A 19,227-nucleotide genomic window follows, 5' to 3' on the forward strand; every position below is an offset into this window, starting at 1 on the left:
ACACAGCAAGAAAACAGTACAATGACACACTCCCTTAAATAGGCACTTTTACATTTCGCTTTGAAACCAAATGTTCCGCGATCATCTTGTCTGTCAGCTGTTTGCTCTAGTGATGAATGAAATCTGACTCTCGTTCGGCTCGTGCTGTATTGAGCAGACACGTTCAGTTTTTAATTGTTGTGTCTGTTCTCTAACTAAACAAAATTATTTTATTACTATAAAAATGAAAACAACGGTGGCCCGGGGCGGTGCCGCGGTGGGCAAGTGGCGCTAACAGTGTTTTGCCTAATCTGTATTAAAGAGAAAAGAGTCACTTCATCTGATGTTTAAAGTTAATAAAATAGCATTAACAGCTTACTGGAGTTTCACAACTGCTGTCTGAAGAGCTTTGTTCTCTCCCCAAACTTGTGGTAGTTTTTTACGGTCTATGGGTAACGTTAAGTTAGTTGAGGTGCGCGGTGGATCAAACCACTGTGGGGCAAGGGGGAGGGGGGACTCAAAATGTTTCTAAACTTAAACGCATTTTTTGTCCCGTTTGCTTTTGTATTGTTTTACTACTTACACATTTATTTTAAGTATATATCATTATATTATTTACAATACTCAGCATGGTTTTTAGGGGGGGACAGCCCTCAGATTGGGGGGGTCCTGTCCCCCCCGTCCCCCCCGTGATTTACGCCCCTGACTGTCGCAGAGGAAGCTAAACAAAATGTGGCCTTAAAATATGACTGCAATCAACTGGTCACAATGTTTTGCAACATAACGTATAACTCTCGTATGATTAGTAGTATTAGTACCAAAGTTTGAGGAGAACTAACTTCATACGTCCAGCTGATTCAAACACATTCAGATTATGTTTGAACACACACACTTGATCTGATATTGATATATCATAAGTGTGTCATAAGTGTCAACACTTTTTGAGGCCATTGTAGGAAAACAAGTTCCTTATGAGCTGTCTGAAAGTCTGTCGTATGATCCCTAAAGTGTTTGTGTAGGTAAACTAGACTGTCATTCGATCAGCTTCAGCCAGTCTGAGGCTGGATTCACAGTCATGTGTTTCAAATGTCACTTTTTTAGTGTTGTCACAATACTGGAATTTCTAACTTCGATACGATACCTGGAAAATTATCGATATTTGATACCATTTTCAATACCACGGGGGAAACGCTGCATATACTGTCAAATTGATAAATATTTTTTTGTAATCTATTGAAAGTCTAGGCAATCAAACACTTCTTCTGAAGAAATCACTTTATTGATTTGATTGAACGTTCAAATATCGATATTTTGACAACACTAGTTCAAGCGTGTGGCGCTGAAACCCTATTGTAATTTGTTAAATTTCCCAAGGATCAGCATTCTCCCCTAAAACTGATCGGGCAGACCAAACCGTAAGTCATAGAGACTTGAAACTTTCAGGGCTGGTAGTACTCCCACCACACCAATGCTCGCCCCGATCGGCCTGACGGGGGCGCTACAGCGGTCAAAAGTACGAAATGGTTCATAACTCCTAAACCTCATGCGATATTTCGGGGTTTTTTTGTACAACCTACTTTTGCAAACTAGTCCTAGGCTTTTTGCCTGATCGGAACCAATCCAGTGCAGACATATTCTCTGGAGTGTGAATATCCATATTTATCAAAAAAAGTAGAAATTCCGGTTCACGGTCGCTAATGAGAGCCAAAACATCCGATGTGGCTGGGCCCACTTTTACTAAAATGGCTCGTGAATGGACACATGTGTATGAGCTCAATCTGACTGGCGACTGGCAACTTGGTGGCACAATAACAGGGAAAAAAACATGAAACTGGCTGTAACCACCGCTAGTCCGCTTGACTCGAAAATTGGCATGCACTGTCTTTGTCCAAGGTGCCATGATAATCTATGAGGACATTGGTGTATCTCAAAAAACATGGCCGCCATCGGCAAATGAAATTCAAGCACCTATTGGACAAGGTTAACAGAGGCAAATCGGAACGAAACTCAGTGGGCGTGTTCGACTCATGGCCCTAGAGGTCTGTAAGAATTTTGAAAGACATCGGTCATTAGTTGGCGCTAACAAGTTTTATGTCTTTGTAATCATGTGGTATTTCACACATACACACAATATTAATATCATTTGATAGATCTCCTAATACTGAACAATTTTGCCTTAAGAACCACTGCTGTCAATCAAATCGTTCATTAAATATTTGCAATTATGTAAAAAAAAACTACTTTTGCGAACTAGTCCTAGGTTTTTCACTCAATCTGAATAAAACCAATTCAGTATGATTCTCTGGACTCTCTAGATTAATAATTATTTTAAAAAAGTTGAACCTTTTGGGTAGCTATAACAGAGTCATTTAGAAAATGGTCGTGGCAAAATATACTCAAAAATCCTATAAATGATATACAAAAGCTCGGAATTTCACGAAAATAGGTGGTGGTCGGACCATAGGTGATGATTTAACTATAATAAAATGCTTTAATAATCATATATTTCCTATGGTAAATTGCCTGTATTGGCTGTATATGGTCTTTTCCATCTGTGATCTAAGTGGTTACAGGCTTACTAAATAAAACATTATCTTTTTACGCATATTTGCTTAAAGACCTTAAAACGCTTAAACTCTGATAATTGCTGCTCGCAGCTATATTTTATATGGAAATCACTGCAAATGAAAGCTCAATCTAGGATCATAAATATCATTTTTCATATTAGACATTTGGCTCAAAACAAACAACTGAAGCAGAGAGACTTTCAATTCTCTGGTTTGTTTCTCTGGCTGATGGCGTTGTCTTCAACATTTACACTGATGGGTCGGATTTGCACCTTTATCTAAAACGTTATGATCGTTATCATCCTTTTCTCACCAAAATAAGTCCACATCAGCGCGCATGGAGCTCCAGAGCGAGTGTTCAACATCTGAATGTGATTGTGTGTCACACAGACAGGCCATGATCATAGGAAACGTGTCTGATCTCAGTGTTTCTGTGTTCCAGGTGGCCGGAGAGCAGAAGTATCACCCAGAATGCTTCACCTGTCTGAACTGCCAAGCGTTCATCGGTGATGGAGACACGTATGCGCTGGTGGAGCGCTCCAAACTTTACTGGTGAGTGAAACCCAGGGCTTGACATTAGCTTTTTTGCTCACCGGTTACTGTGGCTTGTGGTTTTCCAAAGTTACTAGCCACTCAGCATTTTCACTGGCCACAATTTTGACATTGATGTCATGTGGAAAAACTGCCATATAGACATAATAATTTTAAAATGATCTCATAATTTGGTTTATTAGGTGTCTGTCACTTTAAGACCTGAGGCACGGATCCATTACACGGTTACACATGCGTTTTCTTTCTCAGCTGTTCACATTCACTTAAAACAGAACTGACTGTGTTTACGTGAATACTCACCAAGACCAGCATATTGACATGATGCTGTGTGTGTTTGACTGTTTAAGCGCATTTAGCAGTGAAAAAGAGCTCAGTTTAGTGCTGAGAGGCGGCTTCATGTGCGCACACTTTGGCTGTATTAATACCCACAATCCCACTCCGAAATTCAAGCCCTGTAACAGCGACAATATTCATTGGGAGCAAATGAAGCGAGTGAGTGGAGGCGGGTGTGTGTGTCAGAGAGAGAGAGAGAGACGCTGGTATCATGTGTGTGTGTTCTGAGTAGTGGAAGAGTTTCAGATATTTCAGTATCGATATGTAGCGAAAAATCTATATTTTTGACAACACAAAGTTTATTATTTCAGACGGCTTTTTAAAAGACTACAATTGACAAATGTATTCTATATAAGTTTCAACCCACCAAAGTGTCTAGTAGGAGCGATTGCGTTACACGCCACTGCTGAAACACACGCATTTGACGGGTGTTAATGTCAAGCCCTGGTGACAAAAAACAAAACCCACTGTTTGAGCCCACGGACACACACCAGTTACAGATCATTCATGTGAAATTCGGCCGACCGCTGGAAGATATTGCTCTTTATTTCTAAAGCAGGACATTAGCATGAGCTGTTGTTATGGGTTATTAATATATGTCCTGTTGTGTGGGTGTGATGTAGCTGTACTTTATCTTCACACCGCACCGTCTCAGATGAAAAGCAGGCCATGAGCTGTGAAAGTATGTGCGGTATTCATGTGAAAAACACTTTTTTTCTAACATCCAAACCCAGTAACTCTGAGAAAATGTTTACTTCATTCTACTTTTACTTCATTTCACACTGCAAAAAATGCTTTTCTTACTTAGTATTTTTGTCTTGTTTTCAGTCCAAATATCTAAAAAATCTTACATTAAGAAGCATTTACTAGACAAGCAAAAGTTTTTGTCTTGTTTTGGGGGAAAATAACAAAAAATTAAGAAGTTTTTGCTTAAAATAAGATAAAAAATCTGCCAATGGGGTAAGCAAAATAATCTTGTTTTCTGTTTAAATTAAGATTATTTTGCTTACCCCATTGGCAGATTTTTTTGCTTATTTTAAGCAAAAACTTCCTTAATTTTTAGTTATTTTCCCCCAAAACAAGACAAAAACATTTGCTTGTCTAGTAAATGCTTCTTAATGTAAGATTTTTTAGATATTTGGACTGAAAACAAGACAAAAATACTAAGTAAGAAAAGCATTTTTTGCAGTGCAGTTACTGTAAAAATATTTTAACAATAATCTACCATCAAACTGTCCTCAAATGTGACCGATGCCAGAGCAAAACATCGATACATCAATAATAGGCCCATGCAAATGTGAGATTTAACATAACATATGGGGAAATGTTGCTTTTATTTCACCTCTACTTTCCAAAACGTATATAACCTGCTGTATTTTAAATCGTGTGTTTGTGTCCCAGAATGATTGGTGACCCCTTAATAACTTTCTTTCATAATCATCACCACTAGTTTATAATGATTCAAGTGTTTCATGTACATTCAGAAATGAGTATAAGGAAAATATACAGTGTGAAACTTGGATATTTGAACTAGAATGATATTTAGAAGAACGTTTGTAACCAAGCAGATCTCACCCCCCATTGACTACCAGAGTATTTTTTTCCCTACTATGATAGTCAATGGGGGTGAGATCTGCTTGGTTACAAACATTCCTCCAAATATCTTCCTTTGTGTTCAGCAGAACAAAGAAATGGTGAGGAAATTATGAAAAGTTTTATTTTTTGGGGTGAACTATCCCTTTAAGGCTTAAGCAATACATGAAGATGTTTGCCAACATTATTAACAGAAGTAAAATCAAGTCACCAAATAATCTGAAATCCATGATTTCTTGTCATTTAAACTTCTAAAATCATGTTTCCGTATCATTTGATGATTTCTGACATGTAATGTTGCAGTGGAGAGTGTCTCTCTGTGTCTGTGCTGAGGATGTTAAATGATCTCTTCTTCTGCTCTGTCTCCCTCTAGTGGACACTGTTATTACCGGACTATCGTGACTCCGGTCACCCTGCCCGACTCGCCGTGCTCCAGGATACCTCACACGGTCACGCTAGTGTCTATTCCCGCCTCCACCGATGGGAAGCGAGGGCTTTCCGTGTCCATCGATCAGGGCTCCAGTCCCAACGGCTACAGCCCCGAGCACAAGCCCACCATCAGAGTCTCACAGTGAGTGTGTGTCCCGCAAACATGCTGCAGTCTAGACCTCAAAACCAGAGACACTGTGCTCATGTGGCTCCATCACAGCAGAAGAGAGACATTCTCAAAGTGCTGCGGATCATTCACTTTTAATCAAAACAACACAGTTTTCAGATTGAGAATTAGGAGTTCACCATTAGATGAGTTATCATATGTGTTTAAAGGGATAGTTTACACACAAAAAAAGAAAATTCTGTAATTTACTCTTCCTTATGTTGTTCCAAACCTGTATGAGTTTCTTCTGAACACAAAGCAGTGTTAATTTTGACAGCAAATTTTGATTTAGTTTTAGTCATAGTCTTTTGACTAAAATGCCATTTAGTTTTAGTCATATTTTAGTCACCTGAATTGTTTTTAGTTTTAGTCGACTAAATATTATAAGATTTTAGTCTAATCTACAGTAGTTTTACCTAAAATAGTCTCCTAAAATCTAATGAGTTTAGTTCAATTGTAATACATTAAGCATTTAAGCGTCACAGAACCGACTGCACTTGAACTGACATTTTGACATAATTTTGTTTTTGACATTAAAAATACACGAAAGAGCTCAATTCACTTTTGTGTTTGTTTTTTAAAAACATCTATATAGTTTTTATAACTTTGTATTTCTGTTTTAGTCAGTAGGCCATATCAGGTTAAGCTAAAGCTTCATATAAGTGTTTTTATTTTTTAAATTTCAGTTAACATTTATTTAATTTCAAGTAATGAAGATTTTTTTGTAATGGTTTTAGTGAACTAATATTATAACCCTGATACTTTACTGAATATGTGTCAAATACTGGTCTTTTCTCCTGACTATGAATTAAATGGGAATATAATTAAATACAGTTTATTGTGTAACCAAAAATGAATATATAATGCGTTACTTTTAATTATAAACAAGCTGGAAATACACCGGGACTCTTATTTTGAAATGTCTGCGCCTCTGTTGCAGTTGCAGGAGCTCATTCAAGTTCAGGAGATAAAATATGCATTGTTACAACCGTCTAAAACATATAACTATATAATCATCATAAAGTAAACATTGTCATTATTCATCAGCATTAGTTCATAAACACTGGTCTGGCATAAATGTGTGTTATTGATTGAGCCGCTCTGGAGCGCTGGATTGGGGATGAGCCTGGTTTTCCAGCTGTTAGATCAGCACGTTCAACTCAAATGTGCTCATCTGTGACACAGGACATCAGTTCTGACTGGATCTCTTCCCTAAACGTCGCTCCCTAACATTTTCGTCTCGTTTTTATTTGTTGACGAAAATGACAGTTGATTTTCGTCATAGTTTTTGTCATCCAACACTAGTTTTTATTTAGTTAAAGTCTCGTTTTCGTCTGTGAAAAAAGGTTGTTGTCGAAAATTATGACAAATTATTCGTCAACGAAATTAACACTGACACAAAGGAAGATATTTTGAAGAATGTTGGTTAATCAAACAGTTGATGGTAGCCATTGACTTCTGAAAAATAGTTTGATTTTCTGTTTGATTAACCAACATTCTTCAACATATCTTTACTCATACAGGTTTAGGGTGAGTAAATGATGACCAAATGTTTTTTTGTTGTTGTTGTTGAACTATCCCTTTAACCTCCTGGATGCCACTGTCCACGTACGAGGACATTATATTTTAGTACATTTCTCTGACACCATCATGCCACAGTCTGAATGGATGTCCTGTAAAGAGCACATTCAGGGCTTTTCACACACATGCCATATGCTTTGAGGTTTCCACAACTTCTCCTGTGTCTTTAAAAATGACTGAAGGATCAAATTTAACACCCTTATGGAAATATGATAATATTCTGTCATATTTTGTAGTTATCATTTAAATCGGACTCATTTTCAAATTGTTTGTTAAAAATCAACATCTCAGGAAGATGTTATGGGGTTTCTAATCAAAATATGACTTTCTGTTACAGAACAGGGCATTGATTTCACACACTCAATAGAGAACACCGGGACTTAAATCATCTTTATCAGGCATTTTGGGAGACATGAAATAGGGAAAGAAATTACATATCAATGTTCCTATATATTATTTAATATATAAGTTAGATAATGTTGCCAACTATTACTCCCATTATTGCACTTCTTTTTCCATCACATGTTGCTCCAAGAACACATTAATATGCAATTTAGAGACCGTGTATAGATGCATGCATTGAATGGGAAAACCCATGTACGGCAATCGTACCCACATCCTGTTAAATGGTATATCAATACATTCCATTATATGTTTCATAACATAGTTGAGAATTATCTTTAAACAAATCCTGAAACCTGAAAATTGACTGGTGAACGAAAAAAAAAATCCCATAGTTTTTGCCTATGCATGTCATTTCATGTCATTTTACGAGCACATAGCTTAACATATGAATAAAATATCATTTATACGTTTTTTTCCCATTTGTTTCTTATGCTCTAAACAATGTAGTGAAGGAAAAAATATGTCCTAAGACATTTTCCTGGGTCTTAATACTTCTAACTGGGTTAATACTTTGATTCAGAATGTATTGGTGTACCAAAATAGAAGTAAAATGCTAATGTATGAATGTACTTTGAGAAAGAAAAAGCTGGAAATATCAGCCTTTGTCTTTTTCTGTATAAAATCTTTCTTCAGGCCCTATCACGCTCAAATCTTTGCATGAATATCCATTAAAGGGATAGTTCACCCAAAAAACACACTAGGTGTGTATGACTTTCTTCTTTCAGACGAACACAATCAGAGTTATATTAAAAATGCTTCCAAGCTTTATAATCAGAGTGGTCATTTTTAAAGCCCATAAAAGTGCATCTATCCATCATAAAACTGCCTTCTGAAGTGAAGCGATGCGTTTGTGTAAGAAAAATATCCATATTTGGATATTTTTGGACTTGAGGGCGAGTAAATCATGGGCTAATTTTCATTTTTGGGTGAACTATCCCTTTAAAACATAATCACATAATGATCAGTAGGAATCCTCTCACTCGTGTACAAACTATGAAGTCCGAGCTGATTGGCGATCTCTGGTTTTGTCCTTGTGTTCAGGGTGGACCCAGAATGCATCAGTCCAGATGTCAAGAACTCCATTCATGTTGGTGACCGGATCCTAGAGATCAATGGGACGCCGATTCAGAACGTTCCCCTGGACGAGGTGAGTAACTCCTGCCTTTACAGAGCGTTTGATGTGAACTGAACACCAGGCGGATTTATGCTATTGGACAGTCAGAAATTAACTTTCCCATTAAGGGGCCAAATTTGCACCCTAGAATTGATTTCCAGCAGCATTTTTACCTTTTTAAGGGCAATTTTCATAATTACAGGATTGCATGTATCTCTGTGTTGTCTAACCTCAATTTAACCAATTATTATGGACTGCATTTATATAGTGAGTTGGATGCTTTGTTAACAACTTATTAACTGTTAAATGTTAAAAATGATTATAAAAATGATTCTGTTCTGGCTCTAATTTCTGATTGGATGAGCCACACGGCTAAGTTTCTCAAAGTCTGTGTTTGTATTCTTGCGCTCTGACTATAGCGGTCATCAGCCCAATGTGTGTTATATTTGCAGTTTTCTCTGTTAAGTTCAAGTTGGTGCAGCACAAGAGGGTAGAGTGTGTTTACACATACAGTAGAGTGTGTTTCTGGCCTTCACAGTGTCTTCTGTAAATGAGCTCTGTGTGTGTGTGTGTGTGTTTCAGATTGATTTGCTGATCCAGGAGACCAGTCGCCTGCTGCAGCTGACCATTGAACATGACCCTCATGATCACGGCTCTTCAGAGGATCAGGTGGACGGCCCCACACCCCTGTCCGAGGAGCCCAGTCCCATCATGCCTATCACACGGCCGCCCAGCCAGGACATCAACAACCTGCGCTCACGCATGATCACGTGAGTAAAGCACAGCGCTGCCTTGTTACAACCTAGGCAAGCCGTCTTTACTGATCACTTGAGTTAGTGTTGTGTTTTCACCGTAGTTAATGTGTGTGTTGTGTGCAGGCGCAGCTACAGTATCGATAAATCGCCGTGCTCCAGTAACACGCCGTCTCCACTGTCTCTGAGGAAGGACATCGGTCGCTCCGAGTCGCTGCGCGTCGTCACCAACCGCACACACAGAATATTCAGAGCCTCCGATCTGATCCATGGAGAGGTTCTGGGGAAGGGCTGCTTCGGGCAGGCCATAAAGGTCAGAACCCCACACACACACACACACGTCTGGTTCACTATCTTTGTGGGGGCGTAATGGTTTTTATACTGTACAAACTGTATATTCTCTCCCCTTACACTTACCCTACTCCTAAACCTGCCCATCACACACAACTTTCAGCAGTTTTACATTTTCAATAAAACTCATTCTGTATGATTTATAATCTCGTTTTCACATGGGGACTTCAATTTAGTCCCCACTGTGACATGAGTCTGTGTGCATTCATTGAAGTCCCCAGCGAGATAGAAAAACATGAACACACACACACACACGTTGGGTTTCCATGTTTTATGGGGACTATCCATAGCCATATTGGCCTGGTTTCACAGACAGGGCTTAGATTAAGCCAGGATTAGGCTTTAGCTCATTTTAAGAAGCTTTTATAAACGTGCCTTAGGAAAAAAAAAACATTACTGACGTGTATCTTGAGACCAAACAATGGCACTGATATATTTTAAGACAGTTGCTTTCAGTTAAAGCTACACTGTGTAACTTTTTTAGTTTATTCTTAGCTAAAAACACTTAGTTCTTTCAAATATATGTGCTCATTAATGTATATTTACTTCTTCAAGTAATAAAGTATTCTCGTAAGTTTATAATATGCCATTGAAAACACATACGGGTGAGGGTTTGAATGCGGGTCGCCATGTTGCCCCTCCATCTTGAAAGTACATTAGCCAAAGAGGGACATACCCGTAAATTCAAGCTTCGCCTTTGGCGTTTTAACACTCGATGGCACCGTGTCCAATGTGGACGAGGTCGAACTGGAAGCCATGTTAATCTTGGACTAAATCGGCCACTGTAGGAGTTAAAACCAAATCGGAATTGAGAGGAAGAGAAACTAATATTCACTGGATGGTCATATACAAGTTCACCGCTAGATGGGGGAAAATATCACACAGTGTAGCTTTAAATATTACTCAAACATGCATTTTAGTCTGTGAAACTGGGACAATGATTTGTGTAATCTCCTACCTCTAAACCTACCCATCACAGAAAACTTTCAGCATTTTTTTAAATTAAAAAAAAGCTGTTTTCCCACAAGATCAAACATTTCTTGTATGTTACTATCCTTGTGGGGACATTTTGTTCCCACAATGTAGGGAATACCAGCACACACACACACACACACACACACACACACACACACACGCACACACATGCTTGTTCATCTATTTCTTTTTTCTATAGTGTTTATGCAATACATATCGTTTCAAAGCATAATAACAGAATCAATGATGCAAACTTCATCAAATATGAGACACATTGAAATTCTCATTCAAAAAGACAATCCGTTTGTTAATCATGACGTCATGCGGCATTAATGTACACTCACGGTTTGCTGTAATGCACCTGAAAAATCATGATTTGAACCATTATCTCCATACTCAGTTGGCCATATAGTGATTAATCTGCTCTGAATCTGTAAAATATCGGTGTGAGCCCAGAAACTGTACACTGTGAGTTTATGAAAGCGTAGCTTAAATGTGTGCTGTGATTAAATAGTGCTCATAAGCGGACGTTGAGATGTTTTTTTCACTTGAAATGAGTGAAGGCTTGGACCTGGAAACGACTAAACAAGTGGATTGTGTCATTGTTCAGCTCAGTTCAGTTCAGTGTGTTAATATGCTGTTCTCCCATCCCTGTCAGGTGACTCACAGAGAGACGGGCGAGGTGATGGTGATGAAGGAACTCATTCGTTTCGATGAGGAGACGCAGATGACCTTCCTCAAAGAGGTGAGCAGCACTTATATGGCGGGATAGGACAGATCGAGTGTGTGCTAGAAGCACATCTGGAGGAGACTGTTGAACATTTGCGCTGCACGTGTTTTTCCATCGGCTCATAATTTACCCAGCAGGCTCAGGGGTTAAACGAGGAGAGCGAGCCTGTGGTGTTACCAGAGTCTCATGAGAGTGTCAACACCATAAAAACCCTGCAGCTTTACCAGCTGAAAGACTGCGCAAACACTTTGACGTCAACTAGCGCTCGTTTGTCTGCGATTCGTTTATGATATGCTCCCATAATTCGCTGTTCAAAGGACTTTGCTGTACACTTGAGCTTAAAAGGAAGGAAACGCCCGTGGTCTCAGTGCAGCTGGCGTTCCAGCCAGTTCATCTGAGGAGAAAACCAGCATACGCACAGTCAGCGATGAGCACCAGACCCCTCGGGCCCTTAAAAACTCTTCAGCTCTGTTGTATCAAATCGAAGACCATACTAGAGCTGCAAGCGGCAATTATCTGGGCCAAGCACAACAGAAGCAAACAAGGACGCTAGCAGCAGAACAACTGCAAAAACGAGTAAATTGGAGACCATTTGAAGCAAAAAGGTTGAAAACCCATAAATGCATTGAGCTGTATAGAGCCAATTTCATGTTAATTATAGCGCCAGCAAGTGGCCTAGTCCCACCACTTTTTGTGAGTGCCCCCATATGTGTCAAATTTGGTGAAAATATCTCATTTCGTTTAGGAGTTATAGACATTTGTATTTATGAGAAGAAACTTTGATTGCATTTTTTTTCACTTACTATAAAAATGTTGACATTTGGCCATTTTCTTTTAGTCAACCCGCTAGGATTCCGATTCTCCTACGGTGGTTTCGTCTCGGTCAGACCAGCGATTTCGAAGATATTCGCAAAAGCTGTTTAAACGCTAAATCACAACGTTGAACAAACCATAAGGGCGAAACCTAGCATGTTTGGTATCGTTGGACTCGGCAAGGATTAAGGAATCTAATGTGGCGTTCACACCGGACGCGAATGACGCGAATTCGTGCGAAGTTGGACGCTTGAACATTTTGAGTTTTATTCGCTTCATTCGCGCTTGACATTCACTTCACAACAGACGCGAATTCACGTCATGGGAGGGGCTTCTGCCAGCCGGCTCGCCTCGTTGAGAAATGGCTGACATGGGCTGTGTTTACACGTCTTTTTTGTTAAAATCTACTGTTAATGTGTGACAAAACATAGTTTTAAGACTTTTTCAGGCGATAATGTAGTTGTTTAAAGCTCAAATCTGTGGTTTATTTATAAAGAGAGCGCCTATTTAAAAAATATGATCTGGTGTGTGTGGAGTTTGTCTATGTCTATTCGTGTCTTTGCATTGACTTAACATGTAAATCACTCATGCGAATCGCATCATTCGCGTCTGGTGTGAACGCACCATAAGGATGTGACTCCAATGAAAATAAGTCAACCAAATCCAAAGTTATAAGCATGTGAATATTGGATTTTACCACCAGGTGGCACTGGCTCGAAACTCCTCTGGCTCTTTCAGGGCATCATGCCGATGACCCACACCAAGTTTCGTAACAATACACTAATACATGAGTGATACTAGGTCATGAAATACTCCAAAATTCAAAATGGCTGATATGGAAAAATTGGATATCATTCGTCTCAGCATGCCGCCCCGAATCTAACGAGACCACTTTTATTTTATTTTGGGCAAACCCTTCAGAAGTTATAAGCAAAAATAGCCATTTTGTGTATCTCCGGACCTGTAGATGGCGCTGTGTCATGAATCAGGGGGAAAAAATTGTGTCGAGCCCTTACGGTTCACAAGTTTTTAGCACGAACGTAAGTGCAACTTTGGACAGTTGGTGGCGCTTGAGGGATTGAGTTAGAGACTCCAAAACTGGGGTAGTTAATGTTGGGCCAGTCCTCTATCAGTGTGCCACATTTCATAACTTTCCCGCAAGTGGTTCTATGGGCTGCCAAGAAGAAGAAACAGAAGCAGAATAAAAAGACGCCAGGTGCCTACGCTTGGCCCCTAAAAAAGCTTTAAATATCCCAAATGGAATAAGAAAAGAACATTTCATGAAGTGTTACGCCAGAATAATGCTGCTATCCGACAGAAACAGCAGCGGGTCCACAGCGTCAGTGTCTATATACAGCTGCACATGTTCAGCCCAAGACTAACACATCCAGAACTTCTTTACGTGTCTTTAGTCATGCGTGATTTGAATGAGTTTAGCGTATACTCTTGTTGATTGTAGACATGTTTGTGGAAATGACGGATGCGTTCTGTGACGGTGTGTGTTCAGGTGAAGGTGATGAGGTGTTTGGACCATCCCAACGTGCTGAAGTTTATTGGCGTCCTCTACAAAGACAAACGGCTCAACTTCATCGCTGAGTACATCAAAGGAGGAACCCTGAGAGACATCATCAAGAACATGGTGTGTGTGTGTGTGTGTGTGTGTGTGGTTTATGAAGACACAAATGTGTGTAATGACATGGGTATTACAACGTAAACATGATTTATGAGGACACTTCCTGTGTCCTCGTAAAACCAAATGGCTTAAAAACATACAAAATTGTCTTTTTTTAATGTTAAAATGCACGTGTGTGTCACTAGCTGTGTTTGAGGAATACTGCACATTTATTCCAAGCGATTGCTTATGTTGATGAATTATGACAATGTTTACTGTATGGTGTTTATATCATACCTGCAAACGTGCCGCCTTTCTACCAGGCACAGCTGTGTTGTATAGAGGGCTTACAAGGGTAACCGCTATATTTCTGCTGAGCGTCAAAGAGTGAAATTGCATGAATATCAGCTCGTTCTCAATGTGAATGTGTCATCTGTGCAGGACGGTAATTATCCATGGAAACAGAGAGTGAGCTTTGCCAAGGATATTGCCTCTGGGATGGTGAGTGACACGCTCTCATGACTGCCCTCTTCTGGCTGCATTTCATTCAGGACTCTGTTAAACATTGTTCTTATGATTCTTAAAGAAGTATTTTACATTCATATTTCAGTTGAAAAAGCTAAAGAAGCGGTGAAACTGTTATTTTTGTTAAAGAAATGTACAGTAAAACATAAGCCTGTTTAGGAAAACAATCTAAAGTAATATTTTTTGGACTTTATAGTGGACTTTATAGTCAAATATAAATTATCACATATTCATATTTTAGTTTATAATAGACAGATATTATAATAAATACAAAAAAATCCTGAAAAAAAATAGGCATGGACTAAAAACAAAAATAATATAAAACAAAATAAATGGAAAGGAAGTCTGAAAATAATAAAAATGTAAATTAGTCACAGAAACTAACTTTAATTAAAAAAAATGAGTTTTTGCCTTGATTTGCTGTCAGCAGATTTAGAAAATCAGCAGAAAATCAGTGTATGAACGACACACTCTTCTTTTGTAGCTTCAGACTTTGATTCCTTCAGATGATATTGTCAGAAATGTTGAACCGATTCTAGAACACACATTGTTTTCATTTGTTGTGCGTCTCAGAGCACGAGGCTCATGTTTCTGCGCGAGTTTGTTTTGACAGTCTGCTAGTGTGTGACCGTCAGTTTTAATCTGTCACCATTTACAAAGTCAGCAAGTGTAGGACGCCCCGTGCCATGGGCGTCACTAGGCCCTTTTTAGGGCGGCTTAAAATTCTGTCAAGCCCCCCTAAAAAATGTGTGATTAACCTTTCAAACATATGAACCTGACGGGAGGTTCTTCAATCCGCTGTAGCGGCGAATAGGGGGCAGGTCAGAAGCAGAGGTGTGTGTGTTGATCTGAGCTCTCATTGGTCTGTCACCGCTCGTCAATGTCAAAATATTTGAGAAAACCAATCAAATCAGAGTGGGCAGGCTTTATGTTCACACAGATTTTGCTGAGGCTGAGCGCGAATTTTAGCAGCAGGACTTGACGATAAAAGTGTGAGATATGAAGCTAAACTAAACATTTCATATTTGACAACTGCTTCTTTAAGTCAGAAATGTTAAACAAATGACAAAAATATTCAGCCAAATTAATACACTTTTGTCTAATTTCACCATTTTGATTTGAAATAGGCCTATGTAATGTCATTTATAATATAGATAACAAACAAGAAATTTTAAAGGGTTAGTTCACCCAAAAAGGAAAATTCTGTCATTAATTACTTCCCCTCATGTCGTTCGACACCCGTCAGACCTCTGTTCATCTTCAGACACAAATGAAGATATTTTAGTTGAAATCTGATGGCTCTGAAAGGCCTCCATTGGCTCAATGCACGGTTCACTCTCAAGTTCACGGTTCACTCGCACTAAAGACGTCGTTACAAAGTCCATCTCACTACAGTGGTTCTACAATAACTTAATGAATCGGCGAGAATAGTTTTTGTGCGCAAAAAAAACCCTAAATAACGACTTATATAGTGATGACGATTTCAAAACACGGCATCATGAAGTTTTGAAGCGCTATGAATCAGTGAGTCGATTCAGCAGTTTGAAGCGTTATGAATCAGTGAGTCGATTCAGCAGTTTGAAGCGTTATGAATCAGTGAGTCGATTCAGCAGTTTGAAGCGTTATGAATCAGTGAGTCGATTCAGCAGTTTGGATCGCCAAATTTCAGCAGTTTGGTGGTTTGACACGCGATTCGACTCACTGATTCATAACGCTTCAAACTGCTGAATCGACTCACTGATTCATAACGCTTCAAACTGCTGAATCGACTCACTGTTTCATAACGCTTCAAACTGCTGAACCGACTCACTGATTCATAACGCTTCGAAGCTTCATGATGCCGTGTTTTGAAATCGTCATCACTATATAAGTCGTTATTTAGGGTTTTTTTGCGCACAAAAACTATTCTCGTCACTCCATAAAGTTATTGTAGAGCCGCTGTAGTGAGATGGACTTTGTATCGACGTCTTTAGTGTCTTTTAAGGGTCTTGAGAGTGTAAAGTGCATTGTGCCAATGGAGGCCTTTCAGAGCATCAGATTTACACTAAAATATCTTCATTTGTGTTCTGAAGATGAACGGAGGTCTGACGGATGTCCAACGACAAGAGGGGAAGTAATTAATGACAGAATTTACATTTTTGGGTGAACTAACCCTTTAACAAAGCCATTTTCTTCAGATTAGGCATAAGATTAATAGTAATGAATGTGTGCATATTGTAAATTAATATAATTCCATGTGTAGCTCTCAGTGAATCAAAAAGCTCAGCTTTTTTCAGCTTGTATTGGGCATAAGATTAGTAATGAATGTGTGCATATTGTGAATTAATTTGAATAAATTGAGTTACCTAGCTTTCCTGTTAGCCTTCGAAAATATAAAACATATAAATATCAGTTAAACATATGTTTACTTTCTTCACTGACAAAAAGCTTTATCAGTCATATCTGGCCACTGACATGGTTTTCAAGCTGTTGTTATTTAATTTTTTGGCGTTCAGAACATCTTAAAATGCACATATGTAGATCATAGAAATCAAAATGTTCTCGAGTGGCCATGCTCCCGAAACGAAATAATCAGCCAATATCCTAATATGCATACTAATAAGCTACTAGTTAATAGTGAGAATTGGACCCTAAACTAAAATCTTAGCAATTTTTTTTTTGTGTGAAAAATGAAAATCCTAGAATCGGTGCTTTCAGATCTGTTAGCCTGTGTTCAGTCCTGTGCATGACTGTAGAGGGCAGCATTTTAACAGCCGTTCCCTTCATTGATCCAGGCCTACCTGCACTCCATGAACATCATCCATCGAGATCTCAACTCACACAACTGTCTGGTCAGAGAGGTGAGCCACATCCACACACTTCTCCTTCCTCTTGCTCGGTGAACTTTTCTAAAGCTGCTGCGTCTGTTTCCAGCATCACATGATTTAGTTTGACGAATGAGGAGAAGAGGTTTTCTGCACTGCTTTGATGCAGATGGCTTTTGACTTGTTTAATGCAAGAGTTAAAGAGTGATGTCAGCTGTTATAACATGAGGAATGGGTCTGGGACCAACTGCATGCTGTCAATAATAATGTTTCCTTTTTTTGTGTGAAAAAAGGTTTAGCGCTTCAAAATGCTTACCGATATATCTGATGCCATTTATCGGAAAAAAAAAATCAATATATAAATTCTAGTGGTGGGCCGTTACCGGCGTTAGCGTGAGACTCTTATCAGGCGATAAATAAAAAATATCGCTGTTAATCTATTCTCAAAGTTGGGTTGGGAGCTGGGTCTATCCTTCGCAAGCTATGATGACTTTCACCTTGATATTTTAGCACAGATGTATACCTAGCCCAATTGCACTGTAGGGGTGAGAGAACGACTCTTCGAACCTGTGTGTATGCCTACTACTGTTGTCAAAAATATCCATATTTCAATATGTATCGATACTGAAATATCTGAAACGATACGATACTCATTTTCTACAGTATCGATATGACAGTGTGTTAGTATTGGTGTGACCGGTCTGAATTTCGCGCTGGGTTGCACATAGCGTTAATTCTACTATTTCCCGCAGATTTCGTGCTCGCATCTGAAGCACACACACACACACCGTAATAAAGCCGCCTCTGACATACAAGTGCAAAAATTAGCTCCTTTTTCCAGCTTCTTAATGGTCAAATACACTCAAAAATGTCTCAATGCCCATCTTGGTGAGTTTTAACGTAAACACAGTCGTAACTAGCTCACAGGAACAGTGTTTGGGATCCATGCGTGCGTCAGGTCTTAAAAGGACAGAAGTTATTTATTATTCAAACTACAAAAAGACAAACGATCACTTACGAGCACACATATTCTGAATGCCTTCGGCAGAATTCAAATGAGCCATTTTAATCTAGATTAAATCTAAGATTACAGTGAGATTAATCTAGATTAAAAAATGTTATCTATGCCCACCACTAATAAATTCTATATTGATGCTTCAAATGTCACAAAAATGAGGTTGGAAACACTTTTTGTCGAGAAAAGGGGCTTTAACGCAAATAAATGTGGTGTCACGTGACAGAATTAGCCTATAGCCTACACCGCGGTTTCTCTGTAGTTCAAAGGTGCATTAAATCTATTATATTCATATTATTAAATTGTATTACACTTATTGGTAAGAATAAGACACGTTACCTCTCAAACATCATTCGTCTTTATTTTTGTAATATCTCTAATATTTGATTTTCCTTTTATTTTTTAACATTGCAAGTCAAAATGTATGCATAAAATGGTTTTGTTTCAACTTAAAGTTAGTGTTTTCACACTGCTTTAAAATGTTACGTTTAGTCAACTTAAAATGCGAAACACTTGAATATTTGAGTTAGCCTATTTCACGTCAAATCTGGGAATGTTAATCTAAAGAAAATATTTGACGTTGTGAATTGTGATAGCTAACTGCAACAGTCATTTATAAACTCAGAAAATAAGCATATCAAAAGTATTATAGGCCTAGACCCGGGAATTCGCACCTGGCGACTAATTTTGCCAGCCGTTTTATATTTATTTTTTATAACTATTCTTTTATATTATTGCCTTTACCAAAGTGATACTTTTTTCGAATTCAGCATTCAATACAATTATTATTATTATAATAATAAAAAATCATGAATCTGTTAGTCTTGACTGTCAACTTTAGGCCTCAGACAAACAGTTCAGCACTCGATGATGGAGAGAAAGTGGCCATCTTCATGAGATGGTTCTGTTTGTAACATGAGTCAGAAAAGGT

At 38.6% G+C, this 19,227-nt stretch overlaps 1 protein-coding gene across 4 annotated transcripts in view; it reads left to right on the forward strand.

Moving 5' to 3' along the window:
* The window catches only part of limk1a (LIM domain kinase 1a), a 108,180-nt gene that overhangs the window by 74,334 nt on the left and 14,619 nt on the right, over positions 1 to 19,227 (forward strand). For all 4 annotated transcript variants that reach the window (XM_079824561.1, XM_079824562.1, XM_079824560.1 and 1 more), the window contains 9 exons: positions 2,989 to 3,098; positions 5,398 to 5,595; positions 8,647 to 8,752; positions 9,302 to 9,489; positions 9,598 to 9,784; positions 11,456 to 11,542; positions 13,848 to 13,979; positions 14,394 to 14,453; positions 17,252 to 17,317. In XM_079824561.1, coding sequence (XP_079680687.1) covers positions 2,989 to 3,098; positions 5,398 to 5,595; positions 8,647 to 8,752; positions 9,302 to 9,489; positions 9,598 to 9,784; positions 11,456 to 11,542; positions 13,848 to 13,979; positions 14,394 to 14,453; positions 17,252 to 17,317 — 1,134 coding nt within the window. The remainder of the gene's footprint in view (positions 1 to 2,988; positions 3,099 to 5,397; positions 5,596 to 8,646; positions 8,753 to 9,301; positions 9,490 to 9,597; positions 9,785 to 11,455; positions 11,543 to 13,847; positions 13,980 to 14,393; positions 14,454 to 17,251; positions 17,318 to 19,227) is intronic.

This window comes from Gobio gobio (assembly GCF_949357685.1).
Source record: "Gobio gobio genome assembly, chromosome: 8".
In the NCBI taxonomy this organism is placed as follows: Eukaryota; Metazoa; Chordata; class Actinopteri; order Cypriniformes; family Gobionidae; genus Gobio; species Gobio gobio.